Source organism: Salmo trutta, chromosome 4 (genome assembly GCF_901001165.1).
Source record: "Salmo trutta chromosome 4, fSalTru1.1, whole genome shotgun sequence".
NCBI classification, from domain to species: Eukaryota; Metazoa; Chordata; class Actinopteri; order Salmoniformes; family Salmonidae; genus Salmo; species Salmo trutta.
Window position 1 is genome coordinate 36,922,862 of NC_042960.1, and position 22,063 is coordinate 36,944,924.

At 43.7% G+C, this 22,063-nt stretch overlaps 1 protein-coding gene across 1 annotated transcript in view; it reads right to left on the reverse strand.

Annotated features, from left to right (window-relative positions):
- Positions 1-7,417: 7,417 nt before the first annotated feature.
- Positions 7,418-22,063, reverse strand: part of LOC115193019 (uncharacterized) — a 33,091-nt gene continuing 18,445 nt past the window's right edge. Inside the window, exon 3 of the mRNA XM_029752017.1 lies at positions 7,418-7,564. Coding sequence (XP_029607877.1) covers positions 7,521-7,564 — 44 coding nt within the window. The 3' untranslated portion in view covers positions 7,418-7,520. The remainder of the gene's footprint in view (positions 7,565-22,063) is intronic.

Consider the following 22,063-nt stretch of genomic DNA (forward strand, 5'->3'; position numbering starts at 1 on the left):
CGACAGCCAACAGCTCCCAGTCCCCCACATCATAGTTTCGCTCCGCCAGGCTGAGCCTCTTAGAAAAGAAGGCACAGGGTCGGCGCTTAGGTGGCGTACCTGAGCGCTGAGAGAGCACAGCTCCTATCCCAGCCTCAGATGCGTCCACCTCCACTATGAATTGCAAAGACAGATTCGGATGAGCCAACACAGGAACCGAGGTAAACAGAGCATTCAGTTTCCTAAAAGACCTGACCGCCCCAGTCGAGGTAATGGGAGCAGCTACCTGACCAAAACACCGGATAAACCTCCGGTAGTAATTGGCAAACCCTAAAAATCGCTGCACCTCCTTCACCGTGGTGGGAGTCGGCCAATTACACACGGCTGCAATGCGGTCACTTTCCATCTCCACTCCTGACGTGGATAGGCGATACCCTAAGAAGGAGACGGACTGTTGAAAGAACAGGCATTTCTCAGCCTTGACATACAGGTCATGCTCCAACAGGTGACCAAGCACTCTGCGCACCAGGGACACATGCGCGTGTAGCGGAGTATATCAGAATGTCATCGATATACACCACTACACCCTGCCCGTGCAGGTCCCTGAAAATCTCATCTACAAAAGATTGGAAGACTGATGGAGCATTCTTCAAACCGTACGGCATGACGAGGTACAAATAATGCCCTGAGGTGGTACTAAATGCTGTCTTCCACTCGTCTCCCTCTCAGATACGCACCAGGTTGTATGCACTCCTGAGATCCAGTTTGGTGAAAAAGCGCGCCCCGTGCATTAACTCAATCGCTGGCTCGATCAGAGGTAGCGGGTAACTGCACCCCACCGTGATTTTATTGAGACCTCGATAATCAATGCACGGGCGCAGGCCTCCATCCTTCTTCTTCACAAAAAATAAACTCAAAGAAACGGGTGAAATGGAGGACCGAATGTACCCCTGATGCAGGGATTTGGAGACATATGGCTCCATAGCCACCATCTCCGCTTGCGACAGGGGATACACGTGACTCCTGGGAAGTGCAGCGTCTACCATGAGATTTATTGCACAATCCCCCTGTTGATGAGGTGGTAATTGAGTCACCTTCTTTTTACAGAAGGCGAGAGCCAAATCAGCATATTCGGGGGGAATGCGCACGGTGGAGACCTGGTCTGGACTTTCCACCGTAGTAGCACCAACGGAAACCCCTACACACCTACCTGAGCACTCTCGCGACCACCCCGTGAGAGCCCTCTGTGGCCAAGAAAAAGTGGGGTTATGACAAGTTAACCAAAGTAGACCCAGCACCACGGGATACGCAGGAGTGTCAATAAGGAAAATACATATTTTTTCCTTGTAACCCCCCTGCGTCACCATACTCAAAGGAGCTTTGGCCTCCCTGATAAACCCTGACCCTAATGGTCGACTATCTAAGGTGTGAACGGGGAAAGGCACATCCACTGGTACAATGGGGATCCCTAAACTATGAGCAAACGCTTGATCAATAAAATTCCCAGCCGCGCCTGAATCTACTAGCGCCTTATGCTGGGATTGCGGGGGAAAAAAGAAAATCAGGAAAAGTGACAGACACAAATATATGGTCAACAGAGGGCTCTGGATGAGAATGGTGCCTACTCACTTGGGGTGGCGCCAGAGCGCCCTGCCTGCTACCTCGATTCCCAGAAGAACCTACCCGGCACCGACCAGCAGTGTGACCTCTGCGGTCACAGATGGTGCACGAGCGGGAACCCCCTCCGGTGTCCCTGTGCACCCTCCCTCCTAGCTCCATGGGTATAGGAGAGGGGGTGCGGGAGGATTGAACCACCAGACCACGATCTGGTGTCTCTGCAGGCCAGCACCCGACGGACGTCCTCACGTAGACTGCAGCAGAAATGGTCGATCAGGGCACCGTGATTCCATCCCGCACCGGCTGCCAGGGTCATGAACTCCAGGGCAAAAATCTGGACGCTCCTCGTCTCCTGCCTCAGATGGTAGAGGTACTCACCCGCCGCTCTGCCCTCGGGTGGGTGGTCGAAGACTGCCCGAAAACGGCGTGTGAACTCCTCATAACGGTCCAACGCCGCATCTCCTCCTCCACACACAGCGCTGGCCCATTCCAGGGGCACGAGACGAGGGTGAAACTCTTCTCACGGTCTGATGGAACTAGGTGGACCATGGCCAGATAAAAGGTCTAATTGTAGGAGGAAACCCTGGCAGCCGGCAGTATTTCCGTCATACCCCTGAGGCATGGATAGACGGATTCCACCAGGTTCAGGTTGAGAAGGGGTGCTCAGTATAGACCCCGGTTGGGCTGGTGGAGGCACTGGAAGAACTCCCTGTCTCTCCCAGCGGTCCATATTCTGGACAACGTGATCCATGGTGGCGCACAGATGGTGAAGCTTCTTCGCATGCTCCTGGACGTGCTCCTCCACCTCCATGTCCGGGGTATCCTCTCCTGTTGACTTCATCATTCTGGTCGGAGATTCTGTCATTGTCATGTTTGTAGGTGGCAGGGAAGTCAGGCGCAGGAGAAACCAACTTGGTGTAGCTGGAGTAGTTTAATTTAGATAAAACAAACTCCAAAAACCAACGTACATAGAAAATAACATGGGTAAACTAACCTGTCGCACACCAATACAAAATACACGAACACATAACCAAAAACAATCTCCGACAAGGACATGAGGGGAAACAGAGTGTTAAATACACAGCATGTAATGAATGGGATTGGAACCAGGTGGGTAGGAAGACAAGACAAAACCAATGGAAAATGAAAATGGATCAATGATGGCTAAAAGACCGGTGACGTCGACCGCCGAGCACCACCCGAACAAGGAGGGGCATCGACTTCGGCAGAATTCGTGACATACAGCCCATGTTGGCTTGCCTCAAAGAGCTTGAAATCACAGCTTTTGAAGCATTAACCTCTCTCGGGTATGTGGGACGAAATCGTCCCACCTAGTCAACAGCCAGTGGAATCGAATGGCGCGAAATTCAAAAACCTTAAAAATGCTATAACTTCAATTTCTCAAACATATGACTATTTTACACCATTTTAAAGACAAGACTCTCGTTAATCTAACCACATTGTCCGATTTCAAAAAGGCTTTACAACGAAAGCAAAACATTAGATTATGTCAGGAGAGTACTCAGCCAGAAATAATCAGACACCCATTTTTCAAGCTAGCATATAATGTCACATAAACCCAAACCACAGCTAAATGCAGCACTAACCTTTGATGATCTTCATCAGATGACAATCCTAGGACATTATGTTATACAATACATGCATGTTTTGTTCAATCAAGTTCATATTTATATCAAAAACCAGCTTTTTACATTAGCATGTGACTAGCATGTGACTCGCATTCCCACCGAACACTTCCGGTGAATTTACTAAATTACTCACGATAAACGTTCACAAAAAACATAACAATTATTTTAAGAATTATTGATACAGAACTCCTTTAACCTCTTATGGCTAGGGGGCAGTATTTTCACGGCTGGATAAAAAACGTACCCTATTTAATCTGATTATTAGTCCTGCCCAGAAACTAGAATATGCATATAATTATTAGCTTTGGATAGAAAACACTCCAAAGTTTCTAAAACTGTTTGAATGGTGTCTGTGAGTATAACAGAACTCATTTGGCAGGCCAAAACATGAGAAGATTCTGTTCAGGAAGTACCCTGTCTGACCATTTCTTCCCCTTGTTGATTCTCTCTATCTATTACAAGGGATCTTTGCTGTTACGTGACACTTCCCACGTCTCCAATGGGCTCTCAGAGCTCGGGAAAAACCTGAATGACGTAATTCAAAGCCCTGGCTGAAACACATGAGCGCTTTTGCTAAGTGGTCTATCAGCAGACAAAAGGCTTAGGCGCGGGCACTGCCCGCCCCCGCCTTTCTGTTTTTCCTTCTGTTTACAGACACGCAGATTCCCGGTCGGAATATTATCGCTTTTCTACGAGATAAATTGCATAAAAATTGATTTTAAACAGCGGTTGACATGCTTCGAAGTACGGTAATGGAATATTTAGAAATGTTTTGTCACGTTATGCGCCATGCGCTCGACCGTGATTTACCATTCGGATAGTGTCTAGAACTCACGAACAAAACGTCGCTGATGGAACATAACGATGGATTATTTGGGACCAAACCTACATTTGTTATTGAAGTAGAAGTCCTGGGAGTGCATTTTGACGAAGAACAGGAAAGGTAAGACCATTTTTCTTATAGGAAATGTGATTTTGGTGAGTGCTAAACTGGGTGGGTGTAAAAATAGCTAGCCTGTGATGGCCGGGCTATCTACTCAGAATATTGCAAAATGTGCTTTCACCGAAAAGCTATTTTAAAATCGGACATAGCGAGTGCATAAAGGAGTTCTCTATATATAATTCTTAAAATAATTGTTATGTTTTCTGTGAACGTTTATCGTGAGTAATTTAGTAAATTCACCGGAAGTGTTCGGTGGGAATGCTAGTCACATGCTAGTCACATGCTAATGTAAAATGCTGTTTTTTTTATATAAATATGAACTTGATTGAACAAAACATGCATGTATTGTATAACATAATGTCCTAGGATTGTCATCTGATGAAGATCATCAAAGGTTAGTGCTGCATTTAGCTGTGGTTTGGGTTTATGTGACATTATATGCTATCTTGAAAAATGGGTGTCTGATTATTTCTGGCTGAGTACTCTGCTGACATAATCTAATGTTTTGCTTTCGTTGTAAAGCCTTTTTGAAATCGGACAGTGTGGTTAGATTAACGAGAGTCTTGTCTTTAAAATGGTGTAAAATAGTCATATGTTTGAGAAATTGAAGTAATAGCATTTCTAAGGTATTTGAATATTGCGCCACGGGATTACACTGGCTGTTGAGTAGGTGGGACGCAAGCGTCCCACTGGCCCAGAGAGGTTAAACAGGAATGGATTTGGTGCTTCCACAAAGTTGGAAATTGTCTAGAATGTCATTGTATGCTATAGTGTTAAGATTTCCCTTCACTGGAACTAAGGTGCCTAGCCCGAACCATGAAATACAGCCCCAGACCATTATTCCTCCTCCATCAAACTTTACAGTTGGCACTATGTATTGGGGCAGGTAGCGTTCTCCTGGCATCCGCCAAACCCAGATTCGTCCGTTGGACAGCCAGATGGTGAAGTTGATTCAGCACTCCAGAGAACGCATTTCCACTGCTCCAGAGTCCATTTGCAACAAGGTTAAAACAACTCCAGCTGACGCTTGGCATTGCACATTATGATCTTAGGCTTGTGTGGGGCTGCTCGGCCATGGAAACCCATTTCATGAAGCTCCCGACGAACAGTTCTTGTGGCGACGTTGCTTCCAGAGGCAGTTTGGAACTCAGTAGTGAGTGTTGTAACCGAGAAACGATTATTTTTATGCACTTCAGCACTCGGGGGTTCCCATTCTGTGAGCTTGTGTGGCCTAACACTTTGTGGCTGAGCTCATTGTTGCTCCTAGACGTTTCCACTTCAAAATAACAGCACTTATAGTTGACCGGGGCAGCTCTAGCACGGCAGAAATATGACGAACTGACTTGGAAAGGTGGCATCCTATGACGGTGCCACGTTGAAAGGCCATTCTACTGCAAATGTTTGTCTATTGAGATTGCATGTCTGTGTCCTCGATTTTATACACCTGTCAGCAACGGGTGTGGCTGAAATAGCCCAATCCACTAATTTGAAGGGTTGTTCCCATACTTATGAGAGCCAGGCACGTTCCGCTGAACATTCTCGACCCTCGCTCTTTAAAGAACTAGCGCTCATTTTTCTCACTGCTAGGTCACAAATGGCACCCTATTGCCTTTATAGTGCACTAATTTTGACCAAGGCCATAGGGCTCCTCACAGGGCTCCCCACAGGGCTCCTCTATTGCTGTTTAATCTACATTATGATTAATTAACACTAAACTCCACAGTACCACAAACCACAGAGGAACAGTTGTTTTAGGTGCCCCCTAAATGGCACCCTTTTCTCTAAATAAGGGGTCTCCTACCCTCCTGTAAGCGTTTACTCCACCCCAGCTACGCTCAACCACAGGTGCGCGTAACAATGGTGACAGATGTGTGTAATGACAAGCAGCCTGGCGGCCTCAAGCACCAGAGAGGGGGAGCGGAAGCAGACGTGACCGTACCCCCCTCTAGGGGCGCTACCTGGTGTCAAACCTGGGTGAGCCTGACGAGCCCGATGAGCCGGCTGAGGAATGGGAGCCCGACGAGCCAACCGGACTCCAAGGCTTGTGAGTCTCTCTAGCCAGCTGAGCCATGGGAGCCAGCTGAGGCATCCCCGGTTGCTTCAGCAGCGGCACATTGACCCGACGCCCACCCCCCAATTTTTTTAAATAATAATATCTCCCTGATGCGTCCAATTGTGGTGTCTGCATTCTGTAACGGTCTTGAGACGACAGACGCTGGGAGATGGGATGGAAGTGCAGGGTGATGATTTAATAAATAAATAGACATGAAAGAAAGCAAAAACAGTGTCTGGACAAGAGAAACAAAACAACATCAATTCAGACACGTGGATGAAACTGAGGAAGTGACAGAGGCAATCAAGGGGAGGCAATCAATGATATGATGAGGTCCAGGTGAGTCCGATGAAGCGCTGTTGCACATAACGATGGTGACAGGTGTGTGTAATGATGAGCAACCTGGTGGCCTCAAGCGCCAGAAAGGGGGAGCGGGAGCAGACGTACCACATGTAGAATTAATCTTACAGGGATTGCTCATGTTAACAGGCTCTTTTAGGAGGCTGTGTGTGTGTGTGTGTGTGTGTGTGTGTCTGTCTGTATGTGCGTGTGTAAGTCTGTGTGAGTGAGTAAAAGAGATGTGCGCTATATCACAGATGCAGAGGTGTGGATGAGTCACAAATTAAATAACTTAAGACTTGACTAGGACCTGGAGCCTCAAATGTCAAATAGTAGTGAAATAATATGAATCGTTTACTTTGCAAGCTCACCGGCAATGGGGCATCAAGCAATAATTACTAGCACAGGTCTACTATCAATCAATCAATTGTATTTATAAAGCCCTTCTTACATCAGCTGATGTCACAAAGTGCTGTACAGAAACCCTGCCTAAAACCCCAAACAGTAAGCAATGCAGGTGTAGAAGCACAGTGGGTAGGAAAAACTCCTTAGAAAGGCCAGAACCTAGAAAGAAACCTAGAGAGGAACCAGGCTATGAAGGGTGGCCAGTCATCTTTTGGCTGTGCCAGGTGGAGATTATAACAGAACATGGCCAAGATGTTCAAATGTTCATAGATGACCAGCAGGGTCAAATAATAATAATCACAGTGGTTGTCGAGGGTGAAACAGGTCAGCACCTCAGGAGTAAATGTCAGTTGGCTTTTCATAGCCGATCATTCAGAGTATCTCTACTGCTCCTGCTGTCTCTAGAGAGTTGAAAACAACAGGTCTGGGACAGGTAGCACGTCCGGTGAACAGGTCAGGGTTCCATAGCCGCAGGTAGCAAAGTTGAAACTGTTGCAACAGCACGGTCAGGTGGGCTGGGGACAGCAAGGAGTCATCAGGCCAGGTAGTTCTGAGGCATGGTCCTAGGGCTCAGGTCCTCTGAGAGAGAGAAGGAAAGAAAGAAAGAGAATTAGAGAGCGCATACTTATATTCACACAGGACAACAGATAAGACAGGAGAAATACTCCAGATATAACAGACTGACCCTAGCCCCCCGACACACAAACTACTGCAGCATAAATACTGGAGGCTGAGACAGGAGGGGTCAGGAGACACTGTGTACTAGTCTTTTAGTATGTCAAAATTGTTTGAAATTTGTTATATGTTGTTCAAATTACATAATCAAAATGTGTTGTACACAAAATAATTAAAAAGGCTGTCTGGTAGCCTCAGTAAATACACAACAATTTGTAGCTGAACAAGTCTGCCTGTATATATACAGTGGCAAGAAAAAGAATGTGAACCCTTTGAAATTACCTGGATATCTGCATAAATTAGTTTAAAAATTTGATCTGATCTTCATCTTAGTCACAACAATAGACAAACACAGTGTGATGACCCTCCCACTCTGTCTGCCGTATTCTTTCTCTTTGTTCTTGTTTTCCTTAATAGGATGCCGGTGGGCGGAGCCAGGAGGGTCGTCAGCGACATGGGACACACCTGGGCACAGTGGGTTCCGGGATAAATACACCTCATCCCCATTCATTGAGGAGACTCTCGCCATGCAGACACTGATAGAGTTTGGTTGTGGCCATTTTGTTTGTTTGCATTGGCAGCTTTCAACACCCCTCATTATCACATTTATGTCCACGTTGTCTCCCTTCTTTTTACGAACTTTGAGCCGGTTTGTGGCAAGTGGAGGCTCGTCCGGATCGTAAGGTTGGTTCCTAGACATTTTGGCGTATAGCACTTTGTTGCATTATGAAGGACTAATACTAGTGTTGCTGGGCTTACTAGTATGTGTGTTGTGTTTGGGAGAAAATGTTAATGTTTGAGAACTCTGTAGGTGCTTTGTTTAACTTTTGTTACAGCTTTTGAGTTGTAATGTTTGGTAGGCCCAGTGTTGGTTGCCTTTGTTTGTTTGGTAAATGTGCCACTGCGGTGGATAGTTTGTGTGCTGCATTGGAGAGAGTACATTGGTTAGTTTCCAGGCCCCTGCCCAGGCTGGGAACACTTGCTGTTGGGACATTTGTCTGAGGTGAGTACAATCGGCTGTGTACCTCAGTGGAAGATTTGGGTAGGGTAGTGACACTTGCTACCTGGATCTATAGCCTTTTTCCCCTGTTTAGGCTTAGTGATGTGTTTCACTTTGGAATACGTTGGGCATGGTTATTTGTGTGATGTCCGTGGACTAAGCAGTTGTCTCGGGAACATCTGTGACTTGGGGGAATCTACCAGCGTGCTGGGTTATTTATTTTTCCCTTTCCAGTGGGCTACAGTGCGTAATTACCCACTGCAAATCCGCACGAAGACTAAGGTTGAGTTATTGTAGGTTTTGGGGAAGCTCCATGTATATCTCATGTCTCTTCTGTGGTGCCCAGTGTGATTGTCATTTCTCTTGTGGTGCGGCCTCAAACAAAAGACTTAAGATTAAGAATTCTTGACTTGCATAAAGCTGGAACAGGTTACAAAAGTATCTCTAAAAGCCTTGATGTTCATCAGTCCACGATAAGACAAGTTGTCTATAAATGGAAAAAGTTCAGCACTGTTGCAACTCCATAGGAATGGCCGTCCTGCAAAGATGACTGCACGAGCACACTGCAGAATGCTCAATGAGGTTAACAAGAATCCTAGAGTGTCAGCTAGACACAAATCTCTGGAACATGCTAAAATCTGACGAGTCTACGACAAGTAAAACACTAAACAAGAATGGTGTTCATGGGAGGACACCACGGCAAAAGACACTGTTGTCCAAAAAAAACCATTGCTGTACGTCTGAAGTTCGCGAAAGAGCACCTGGATGTTCCACAGTGCTTCTGGCAAAATATTCTGTGGACATATGAAACACAATTTGAGTTGTTTGGAAGGAACACAACACTGTGAAGAAGAAAAGGCACGGCACACCAACATCAAAACCTCATCCCAACTGTAAAGTATGGTGGGAGCATCATAGTTTGGGGCTGATTTGCTGCCTCAGGGCCTGGACAGCTTGCGATCATCGATGGAAAAAATCTATGCATTTGCAGGAGAATGTAAGGCTATCTGTCTGCCAATTGAAGCTCAGCAGGAGTTGGGTGACGCAACATGACAACAACCCAAAACAGACGTAAATCAACAGAAAATACGCCTTCTGGAGTGGCCCAGTCAGATTCCTGACCTCAACCCGGTTTTAAAATGCTGTGGCATGACCTCGAGCGGTTCACACCAGACATCCTTAGAATATTGCTTAACTGGAACAGTTTTGTGAAGATGAATGGTCCAAAATTCCTCCTGACTGTTGTGCAGGTCTGATCCGCAACTACAGAAAACATTTGGTTGAGTTCATTGCTGCCAACGGAGGGTCAACCAGTTTTATTTCTTTTATAAAAATAAAATAAAAAATTCCCTCCCCAATTCCGATCTTGTCTCATCGCTGCAACTCCCCAACGGGCTCGGGAGGCGAAGGTCAAGCCATGCATCCTCTGAAACATGAACTGCCTAACCGCGATTCTTAACACCCGCCCGCTTAACCAGGAAGCCAGCTGCACCAATGTGTCGGAGTAAACACCGTTCCTCTAACGACCGAGGTCAGCCTGCAAGCACCTGGGCCACCACAAGGAGTCACTAGAGCACGATGAGCTAAGTAAATCCTCCCCCGGCCATACCCTCCCCTAACCCGGATGGGCCAATTGTGAGCCACCCTATGAGACTCCCGGTTGTGATACAGCCCAAACACGCCCTTTTTAAACAGTTCAGAGTCAAATATAGATAGAATCCTTGGTTTTCTTCAGAATTATCTGAGCTCATTCAGAGAATCAGGTCTGGGCCAAAGCAAGGAAAACAGACTTTGTAGTGGACTGGCAATCTTTCAGACAATTGAGAAACAATGTATTATTTTGATTAAGAAAGTTAAATCAAGCTGCTTTTTAAGCTCTCTCTGACTGCTGGTGATCCTTCTACATTTTGTAAAAAAGTAAATGCAGTGAAGTATACAAATTCCTCTTTCCTGCCTAAGCAAGTTCTGTCTGACTGGTATCATAACTGATAAGAATGAGAAGTGATGCATTAAATCATAATTTTATCTCGGCAGGCTTTTAATTTGAGAGAACTAGTGGTGTATAGTTGACCGCGTTCAGTCAATCGACTGCTCTTCCCTCTGCCAGCCTCTAGCTGACTCGACAGTTAACCCGTCAACTTCTAGTGACTGTTTTTGATTTCAACAACTTACTATCTGTGATGTGCTAGATGCCCTGCTTAAGATTGATTTAAACAAACACTGGAACTGATACTTTATCCATTTTTTTCTGTAGCTCTCTGCCCCCCTGATTGCTGAACAATTAACCCATATTTTTAACCTGACTATCTGGTAGAAACTCCAAGGTTTGGAAGGTGGCCCGTGTACTCCCCCTTCACAATGGTGGTGACCCTTGTAAACTAAATCATTGTTTGCCTATTTCTAAACTTTCTTGCTTAGCTAAAATATTAAGTCTTGATAAGAAAAATTCTCAGCTAAGATCTATCTTTGAAATCAGTCAGGTTTTAGACCAGGTCATAGTGCTATCTCTACTGCATCCCTAGTTACAGTATAAATTGTGGTTAGCTTTTATCCATACAGTTAACATTGTACTGCCCTCTTCATTGACCAGTCAAAGGCTTTCGATTCTGTTGATTACTCCTAATTCAGAGGCTTTCCTCAATTGACCTAGACCAGGCTACATGTAACTGGTTTAAATATTACTTGACAGATAGAACTCAATGTATATCATACTGATGGTGTTAAATCAGGTTTCCTGGATATTACAAATGGTGTCCCGCAGTGGTCAATTCTGGGTCATGTACTTTTAAATGTCTAAATTAACAATATCGACCTGTTTTATGAAAAATTGTAACCTGCACTTGTATGCCGATGATACTGTTGTATGTGATATTGCCCCCACAGTTGACCAGGCTCTATCTGAACTACAGTCTACCTTCATTGTATTACAGAAACTTTGTTGGCCTGAAATTAGTACTGAATGCAGGGAAAACCTGTTCTCTAGTGCGCATAAAAATAAGTCTGAGGATTTAAACAGACCTTGGTCTCAGTATGACTCCCTGCTCAAATCAAGGTTAAATAAAAATACACACATTGAATTCTGTTATGTGGCAACTTAGCTCATCATATCACCCAACGCTCTTAACCACTAATGCTAGACAACAAGGATAACACTAACGTATGTAAGTTAGCAGCTAGTATAGCTAATTTTATTTATTTTTTATTTCACCTTTATTTAACCAGGTAGGCAAGTTCTCATTTACAATTGCGACCTGGCCAAGATAAAGCAAAGCAGTTCGACAACACAGAGTTACACCTTTTGATCTTCATCAGATGACACTCCTAGGACATTGTTATACAATACATGCATGTTTTGTTCAATCAAGTTCATATTTATATCAAAAACCAGCTTTTTACATTAGCATGTGATGTTCAGAACTAGCATACCCACCGAAAACTTCCGGTGAATTTACTAAATTACTCATCTTAAATGTTGACAAAATCCATAACAATTATTTTAAGAATTATAGATACAGAACTCCTTTATGCAATCGCTATGTCAGATTTTAAAATAGCTTTTCGGTGAAAGCACATTTTTCAATATTCTGAGTACTTAGCTCAGCCATCACAGGCTAGCTATTCAGACACCTGCCAACTTCGGGGCTCACTAAACTCAGAATTACTATTAGAAAAATTGGATTACCTTTGCTGTTCTTCGTCAGAATGCATTCCCAGGACTTCTACTTCAACAACAAATGTTTTGGTTCCAAATAGTCCATAGTTGTATCCAAATACCTCCGTTTTGTTTGTGCGTTCAGGTCACTATCCAAAGGGTAACGCGCGAGTGCATTTCGTGACAAATGTCTCTTTACCGTACTTAGAAGCATGTCAAATGCTGTTTAAAATCAATTTTTATGCTGTTTTTCTCGTAAAATAGCGATAATATTCCAACCGGACAACGTTGGATTCATTCAAAGAGGGAAAGAAAAATGGGGAGGTCTCGTGAACACGCAGCTACAGTCTCTGTCACCAGGCAGTCCACTGGCAAACTGAGCTGCTGTTATCTGCCCAGAGACAGGAGACTCGTCAATCCGGTTTCTGAAGGCTTTAGAGAGCCAATGGAAACCTTAGTGTCACGTAACAGCACAGATACTGTAATTTCGATAGAGATACAACAGAAGGACTACAAATTGTCAGACAGGCCACTTCCTGCTTGGAATATTCTCAGGTTTTTGCCTGCCATATGAGTTCTGTTATACTCAGACACCATTCAAACAGTTTTAGAAACTTTAGAGTGTTTGCTATCCAAATCTACTAATAATATGCATATTGTAGTTTCTGGGCAAGAGTAGTAACCAGTTTAAATCGGGTATGTTTTTTTTATCCGGCCGTGAAAATACTGCCCCCTATCCCAGACAGGTTAAGTAAAAGTACTCGGAAAAGCTACTCAATTACAGTATCAAGTGTATTCATAATTACTTACTTACACCCCTGTCTGTGGATAGATTAAGTTCATTTCAAGTAAGACAGTTGAAGAAACTTGAGCGGACTTATGGAAATGCTCCTTAAGACAGTTTTTATACATATTTTTGTTCTGTAGTTTCGACCCAATGATTCGTCTGACAAAGAACTTTGTGTGCTGCAGGCCCAGGCACGGATCAAAGCTGGCGAGACATTCAATGACGTCATCGAGATATGCTGGACCCTATGTCAGAGGTGTTTTTGGGACCACATCGTATCTATTGTATTGCTAATAGCCCTTGAGAAAGGGCTATTGTTTGAAAACTTGTTTTCAAAATGCCTCCAGATGTCCATCACTACTGTAAATAAAAACAGTGTCTACAGTGGTACACATATATTAGTTAAATTCAATAAAAAAAATACAAATGCACATTTTCAATGTTATACCTACAAGTGGTTGCCATGGTGAATAATCCAATAATAATTGGTATGACACGGCTCTCGGAACTCATTAAGAGGCAGCTTCTAAATGAAAATAATTGCAGATCAATAATGTCCCTGTAGATTTAATTAAATTTAGAGGATTGGAGTATTCTAAGCTAACATCTATTGGGCATTTTTTGTTAGGGCAAATCTGGTCTCTGCTATTGACTAAAATGTAACAAACAAAAAAAACGTACAGAGAATGTCTATGGGGCTTTAATATAATTATAACGCAGGGTTAATAATAATTGTTGTTAAACAGTGGCTTCTATCTTCAATATAACAATTCATTCAAAATGTTAAACCCACAGGTTTTAGGCCTGCAGTAGGTTATAGTAAACTGAGAATTGCGTGTCAATTCATAAACCATGTGCCATGGCATCCATACATCAGATATCTCTTCCCAACTATTTTGCAATTTATATGACACTGCTGTCCATATTTTTTTTTCCTTAAATTAAACTGGTATATATTTTTATTTATCACTTTTCTTTAACCAATTTTGGTCTTTAATGCAGGGCCAACAGACAAGTTCCTTACTTTCCCCCCCTTCCACTTGATAAAGGTTCCAATTGATAATTTTTTTTTTTGTGTATTTAAGTTTAACCACAATATTTGTTTTATTATTTGTTCTGTCTTTTCTGGTGGATTAAACTGAAATTGCAACCAACTTTCCATGGCTTGTTTAAAAAATTACAATATTTTGGAAGATTTATTTTTCAAATAACTGAAAATTAGCGGTTGTAATCTGAATAAAGGGAAAAAGGCCCTTGTAAATGGGGTGAGACAATATTACTAATTTGTAAATAAAGCCAGTTTGTTGTTTAGAATTATTTATTTCTGTTTTTAGAGGGAGAGAAACCAAAAGCCCACCGTGCTTATTTTTTGAAAATCGTCAGTCCACTTGTCAAGTATAATTCCCCTATTGTATTTACCGAAGTTCTCTAACTCCAGGACCACCGACTTTTTTAAAATGTATTTATTTTTTTTGCTTGATAAGGACTCTAGTGCCAGAGAAGACTCTCAGACTGAAAACATCGCCATTAATTTATGAAAAGATAGTCAATTTGTGCCACAGTTTAGACCACCGATAGATCAGCGGTCTAACTCCCCCTTGTGAGAGTGTGGTGCAATGACAGAATGCCACCATCTACCACTAACGGTCGTGACATAAGCTCGAAACTTTGAAAGGAAGAACCACTTTACCTGTGTAAGACATTCAAGTTGTAGAATATTTAGCTAGATCGATGAGATCATATCCCAGGTCTGAGTGAGATATCATAGGGATCTCTAGCTATAGCTCTGCCTCTCCATGCTGTTTTATTAAGCGCAGTATCTGTGTGTGAGCTTGTCAACAGGAGTCCCTTATGAACAAAACAGATGGGCTAAATAGTTATGGGGGGGGTAAATAGTTATGCACGCGCAAGTTTTGTTTTGTCTTATTTCTTGTTTGTTTCACAATAAAAAATATTTTGCATCTTGCATCAAAATCCATTTTTATTCCAGGTTGTAAGGAAATAAAATAGGAAAAATGCCAAGGGGGTGAATACTTTTGCAAGCCACTGAACATAGTCACTTTGGGGACAACATCACCGATTTAACTTATTGATGACGCCATTGACTGATGTGGTGTACTCCTCAACGCCATCGGAAGAATCCCGGAACATATTCCAGTCTGTGCTAGCAAAACTGTTCTGTAGCTTAGCGTCTGCTTCATCTGACCACATTTTTATTGACCGATTTCACTGGTGCTTCCTGCTTTAATTTTAGCTTGTAAGCAGGAATCAGGAAGATATAATTATGGTCAGATTTGCCAAATGGAGGGCGAGGGAGAGCTTTGTACGCATCTCTGTGTGGAGTAAAGGTGGTCTAGAGTTTTTTTGTTCGCCTCTAGTTGCACATTTTAAATGCTGGTAGAAATGAGGTAAAACAGATTTAAGTTTCCCTGTATTAAAGTCCCCGGCCACTAGGAGCGGTGCCTCTTGATGAGCATGTTCCTGTCTGCTAATGTCCATATACAGCTCGTTGAGTATGGTCTTAGTGCGAGCATCGGTTTGTGGTGGTAAATGGACAGCTACAAAGAATATAGATAACTCTCTAGGTCGATACAGTGAGGGGAAAAAAGTATTTGATCCCCTGCTGATTTTGTACGTTTGCCCACTGACAAAGAAATGATCAGTCTATAATTTTAATGGTAGGTTTATTTGAACAGTGAGAGACAGAATAACAACAAAAAATCCAGAAAATCGCATGTCAAAAATGTTATAAATTGATTTGCATTTTAATGAGGGAAATAAGTATTTGACCCCCTCTCAATCAGAAAGATTTCTGGCTCCCAGGTGTCTTTTATACAGGTAACGAGCTGAGATTAGGAGCACACTCTTAACCTGATATCCATAGGGGGCAGTATTTTCACGGCCGGATGAAATATATATATTTTTTTAAATTAAAAAAACGTACCCAATTTAAACAGGTTACTACTCTTGCCCAGAAATGAGAATATGCATCTCCCTCACCCTGGGGCTCCATGCAAGATCTCACCTCATGGAGTTGCAATGATCATGAGAACGGTGAGGAATGAGCCCAGAACTACACGGGAGGATCTTGTCAATGATCTCAAGGCAGCTGGGACAATAGTCACCAAGAAAACAATTGGTAACACACTACGCCGTGAAGGACTGAAATCCTGCAGCGCCCGCAAGGTCCCCCTGCTCAAAAAAGCACAAATACATGCCCATCTGAAGTTTGCCAATGAACATCTGAATGATTCAGAGGACAACTGGGTGAAAGTGTTGTGGTCAGATGAGACCAAAATGGAGCTCTTTATTGATTTTTTTATTTTTATTTCACCTTTATTTAACCAGGTAGGCAAGTTGAGAACAAGTTCTCATTTACAATTGCGACCTGGCCAAGATAAAGCAAAGCAGTTCGACAACATACAACAACACAGAGTTACACATGGAGTAAAACAACATACAATCAATGATGCAGTAGAAAAAAATAAGACTATATACAATGTGAGCAAATGATGTGAGATAAGGGAGGTAAAGGCAAAAAAATGCCATGGTGGCAAAGTAAATAAAGTATAGCAAGAAAAACACTGGAATGGTAGATTTGTAGTTTGAAGAAAGTTCAAAGTTCAAATATAAATAATATGGTGCAAAGGAGCAAAATAAATAAATACAGTAGGGGAAGAGGTAGTAGTTTGGGCTAAATTATAGATGGGCTATGTACAGGTGCAGTGATCTGTGAGCTGCTCTGACAGCTGGTGCTTAAAGCTAGTGAGGGAGATAAGTGTTTCCAGTTTCAGAGATTTTTGTAGTTCGTTCCAGTCATTGGCAGCAGAGAACTGGAAGGAGAGACGACCAAAGGAGGAGTTGGCTTTAGGGGTGACCAGAGAGATATACCTGCTGGAGCGCGTGCTACAGGTGGGTGCTGCTATGGTGACCAGTGAGCGGAGATAAGGGGGGACTTTACCTAGCAGGGTCTTGTAGATGACCTGGAGCCAATGTGTTTGGCGACAATTATGAAGCAAAGGCCAGCCAACGAGAGCGTACAGGTCGCAGTGGTGGGTAGTATATGGGACTTTGGTGACAAAACGGATGGCACTGTGATAGACTGCATCCAGCTTGTTGAGTAGGGTATTGGAGGCTATTTTGTAAATGACATCGCCGAAGTCGAGGATTGGTAGGATGGTCAGTTTTACGAGGGTATGTTTGGCAGCATGAGTGAAGGATGCTTTGTTGCGAAATAGGAAGCCAATTCTAGATTTCACTTTGGATTGGAGATGATTGATGTGAGTCTGGAAGGAGAGTTTACAGCTCTGTGGCATCAACTCAACTCGCCGTGTTTGGAGGAGGAGGAATGCTGCCTATGACCCCAAAAACACCATCCCCACAGTCAAACATGGAGGTGGAAACATTATGCTTTGGGGGTGTTTTTCTGCTAAGGGGACAGGACAACTTCACCGCATCAAAGGGACGATGGATGGGGTCATGTGCCGTCAAATCTTGGGTGAGAACCTCCTTCCCTCAGCCAGGGCATTGAAAATGGGTCGTGGATGGGTATTCCAGCATGAAAATGACCCAAAAAACACGGCCAAGGCAATAAAGGAGGGGCTCAAGAAGAAGCACATTAAGGTCCTGGAGTGGCCTAGCCAGTCTCCAGCTCCCTCCACAGATTTTCTATGGGATTAAGGTCTGAAGGTTCGAGTTGCCAAACGTCAGCCTCAACCTTAATGACTTGGAGAAGATCTGCAAAGAGGAGTGGGACAAAATCCCTCCTGAGATGTGTGCAAACCTGGTGGCCAACTACAAGGAACGTCTGACCTCTGTGATTGCCAACAAGGGTTTTGCCACCAAGTACTAAGTCATGTTTTGCAGAGGGGTGAAATACTTATTTCACTCATTAAAATGCAAAAAAATGTATAACATTTTTGACATGTGTTTTTCAGGATTTTTTTGTTGTTACTCTGTCTCTCACTGTTCAAATAAACCTACAAATTAAAACTATAGACCGATCTTTTCTTTGTCAGTGGGCAAACATACAAAATCATCAGGGGATCAAATACTTTTTTCCCTCACTGTAGTGTGGTCTACAGCTTATCATGAAATTCTCTACCTCGGGCGAGCAAAACCTTGAGACTTCCTTAGATATCGTGCACCAGCTGTTGTTTACAAATAGACATAGACCGCCTCCCCTTGTCTTACTAGAGGCTGCTGTTCTATTTTGCCGATACAGTGTATAATCCACCAGCTCTATGTTATTCATGTCGTCGATCAGCCACGACTCAGTAAAACGTAAGGAATTACAGTTTTTAATATCCCATTGGTAGGATATATGTGTTTTTAGTTCATCCACTTTATTATGCAGTGATTGTTTGTTGGCCAATAGTACAGATGGCAAAGGCAGATTAGCCACTCAGCACCGGATGACCATAAGCCACTTCCAACGTCATTTTAGAGAATTTGTCAGTACATCCAACGGTCCTCACAACCGCAGATCACGTGTAACCATGCCAGCCCAGATTAGGGTCTAATGTACACTGCTCAAAAAAATAAAGGGAACACTAAAATAACACATCCTAGATCTGAATGAATGAAATAATCTTATTAAATACTTTTATCTTTACATAGTTGAATGTGCTGACAACAAAGCCACACAAAAATAATCAATGGAAATCCAATTTATCAACCCATGGAGGTCTGGATTTGGAGTCACACTCAAAATTAAAGTGGAAAACCACACTACAGGCTGATCCAACTTTGATGTAATGTCCTTAAAACAAGACAAAATGAGGCTCAGTAGTGTGTGTGGCCTCCACGTGCCTGTATGACCTCCCTACAATGCCTGGGCATGCTCCTGATGAGGTGGCGGATGGTCTCCTGAGGGATCTCCTCCCAGACCTGGACTAAAGCATCCGCCAACTCCTGGACAGTCTGTGGTGCAACGTGGCGTTGGTGGATGGAGCGAGACATGATATCCCAGATGTGCTCAATTGGATTCAGGTCTGGGGAACGGGCGGGTCAGTCCCTAGCATCAATGCCTTCCTCTTGCAGGAACTGCTGACACACTCCAGCCACATGAGGTCTAGCATTGTCTTGCATTAGGAGGAACCCAGGGCCAACCGCACCAGCATATGGTCTCACAAGGTGTCTGAGGATCTCATCTCGGTACCTAATGGCAGTCAGGCTACCTCTGGCGAGCACATGGAGGGCTGTGCGGCACCCCAAAGAAATGCCACCCCACACCATGACTGACCCACCGTCAAACCGGTCATGCTGGAGGATGTTGCAGGCAGCAGAACGTTCTCCACGGCGTCTCCAGACTGTCACGTCTGTCACAAGTGCTCAGTGTGAACCTGCTTTCATCTGTGAAGAGCACAGGGCGCCAGTGGTGAATTTGCCAATCTTGGTGTTCTCTGGCAAATGCCAAACGTCCTGCACGGTGTTGGGCTGTAAGCACAACCCCCACCTGTGGACGTCGGGCCCTCATACCACCCTCATGGAGTCTGTTTCTGACCGTTTGAGCAGACACATGCACATTTGTGGCCTGCTGGAGGTCATTTTGCATGGCTCTGGCAGTGCTCCTCCTGCTCCTCCTTGCACAAAGGCGGAGGTAGCGGTCCTGCTGCTGGGTTGTTGCCCTCCTACGGCCTCCTCCACATCTCCTGATGTACTGGCCTGTCTCCTGGTAGCGCCTCCATGCTCTGGACACTACGCTGACAGACACAAGCAAACCTTCTTGCCACAGCTCGCATTGATGTGCCGTCCTGGATGAGCTGCACTACCTGAGCCACTTGTGTGGGTTGTAGACTCCGTCTCATGCTACCACTAGAGTGAAAGCACCACCAGCATTCAAAAGTGACCAAAACATCAGCCAGGAAGCATAGGAACTGAGAAGTAGTCTGTGGTCACCACCTGCAGAACCACTCCTTTCTTGGGGGTGTCTTGCTAATTGCCTATAATTTCCACCTGTTGTCTATTCCATTTGCACAACAGCATGTGAAATTTATTGTCAATCAGTGTTGCTTCCTAAGTGGACAGTTTGATTTCACAGAAGTGTGATTGACTTGGAGTTACATTGTGTTGTTTAAGTGTTCCCTTTATTTTTTTGAGCAGTATATTTATTTCAATTGACTGATTTCCGTATATGAACTATAACTCATTAACATCTTTGAAATTATTGCATGCTGCGATTTATATTTTTTGTTCTGTATAGAAGCTACAGTCATTTTTCATGCTTTGGCCATGATACTTTGGTCTGGTTTCATACAAATATCATCCAATTTCATGAAAAACATGATTAACTGTTCATTACCTTTTTATAAAGCACACACACACATTCTTTGTCACTCTGTAACACACACACTGGCTCACTCTGAGAGACACACACACACACACACACACGTCTGATCAGTCCATACTCTTGGTAAATAGGCTAACAGCCCTGCAAAGAAACACAAACCCAATTTAATTTTCATGGAGACAGCAGTGTGAGAGCTGAGAGGAGAGCTGAGAATCGTTCAATCAGAATTGGAGCATTTGTTCTGTTCAAGTGGAAGATCAGATTTAGCCTTGAAGCGCTGCATACACACACATGTACATTAACCAACGCACAGTAAAAATAAACAGAGTGCTGTATTCTCCTTGTGGCTGTGTTTCTGAAGTCTCTTCTCCCTTTCTGAGTCTCTGTGTCTCAAAGACAGACGGAGAATGTCATAACCATGCCAAGCCTCATATCTCAATGTGTGCTTATGCCAGTATAATTCCAAGTAGGGAGAAAGAAGAAAGAAAGAAGGGGAAGAGATGCAGATGGAAAAGGAGTGTGAGAGGAGAGAAAAAGAGGGGGAGCGAGAGAGCAAAAAGAGGGAGGGAAGGAAAGGAAAGGAAAGTGAGGGGAGAGCGAGGAAAGAGAAAGCAGCAATAGAGGGAGGAAACAGATTTTCTCGCTCTTTCAAGTCAGCTTTATCTTGCATATTCAGTTAGGCCAATCTGACTGGTTGGCATAGCTACAGAGAGGGCTTGTTTCAGCAGAGGGCGAGAGAAAGATAGACGCCTGTCCTACTGACGGAATACAGCATGAAAGTAGAGTGTCCGTGTCTCTCTCACTCTCTCGCTTTCTCTCTCTCCTGTGTGATATGGCCTGTAACCTTTCTCAGTGCTAAGCTCTAATTACAAAATTGTATCCAGAGATGTGCTGCTGCATTCTAGGTATTTCACCACCTATCATTCCGTCAGTGGAGCACTCTGAAAGGTCAAAGACCGGAAGATAGTCTGAACTGATTCAATGAGGCGACCTTTCCTTTTACTGTGTGTAAGGGGTGGGTGGATGGATGTGTGGATCTTTGCTCGATTTTCTGTGAGTTGTTACTTTTTTTTATTTTGAGGAGCCCCAGGTGAATAAACTCTAAACAGTCATCTGTACTCTAACATGATTAGCCTATGGATGTTACCAAGCTTATTGGGATTGGTAAAATGGTGATAGGAGTAGTTTATTTTGGAAGTGGTGAATTCCTAGGATGAGAGAGAGTCTGTAAAGGAAGCAAACAGAAATGCCAACTCCAAAGCAATGAGAAGAATTTGAATTGTTTGGCTCGTCAGTTTACTTCCTAAATTGACTGAAATGGAATGGAATTGCCCCCAACCCTGGTGGTTGTAATGGACATTAGATTAGAGCAGAGGTTCTCAACCATGGTTAACTTGGCCTATCCACAGCGGGTACTTGAGAAGACCCATAAGACATTAGGCCTAAAGGTAAAATGCACATGATAGGGGGTACTTCAGGCAGAACAAAATTCAGTCAGTGGTACAGTAACCGAAAAAGGTTGGGAACCACTGGATTAGAGCACACACTCGCAGTCATTCATGCAGCAAGTGTGCCCCCTCTGGCAGCTGTGGGCAGCGACTGTACTCCACTGTATGATGTGATGTAATGTAGTTTATAACATGGCTATTTGCTCACCTCAAACCAACATTCAG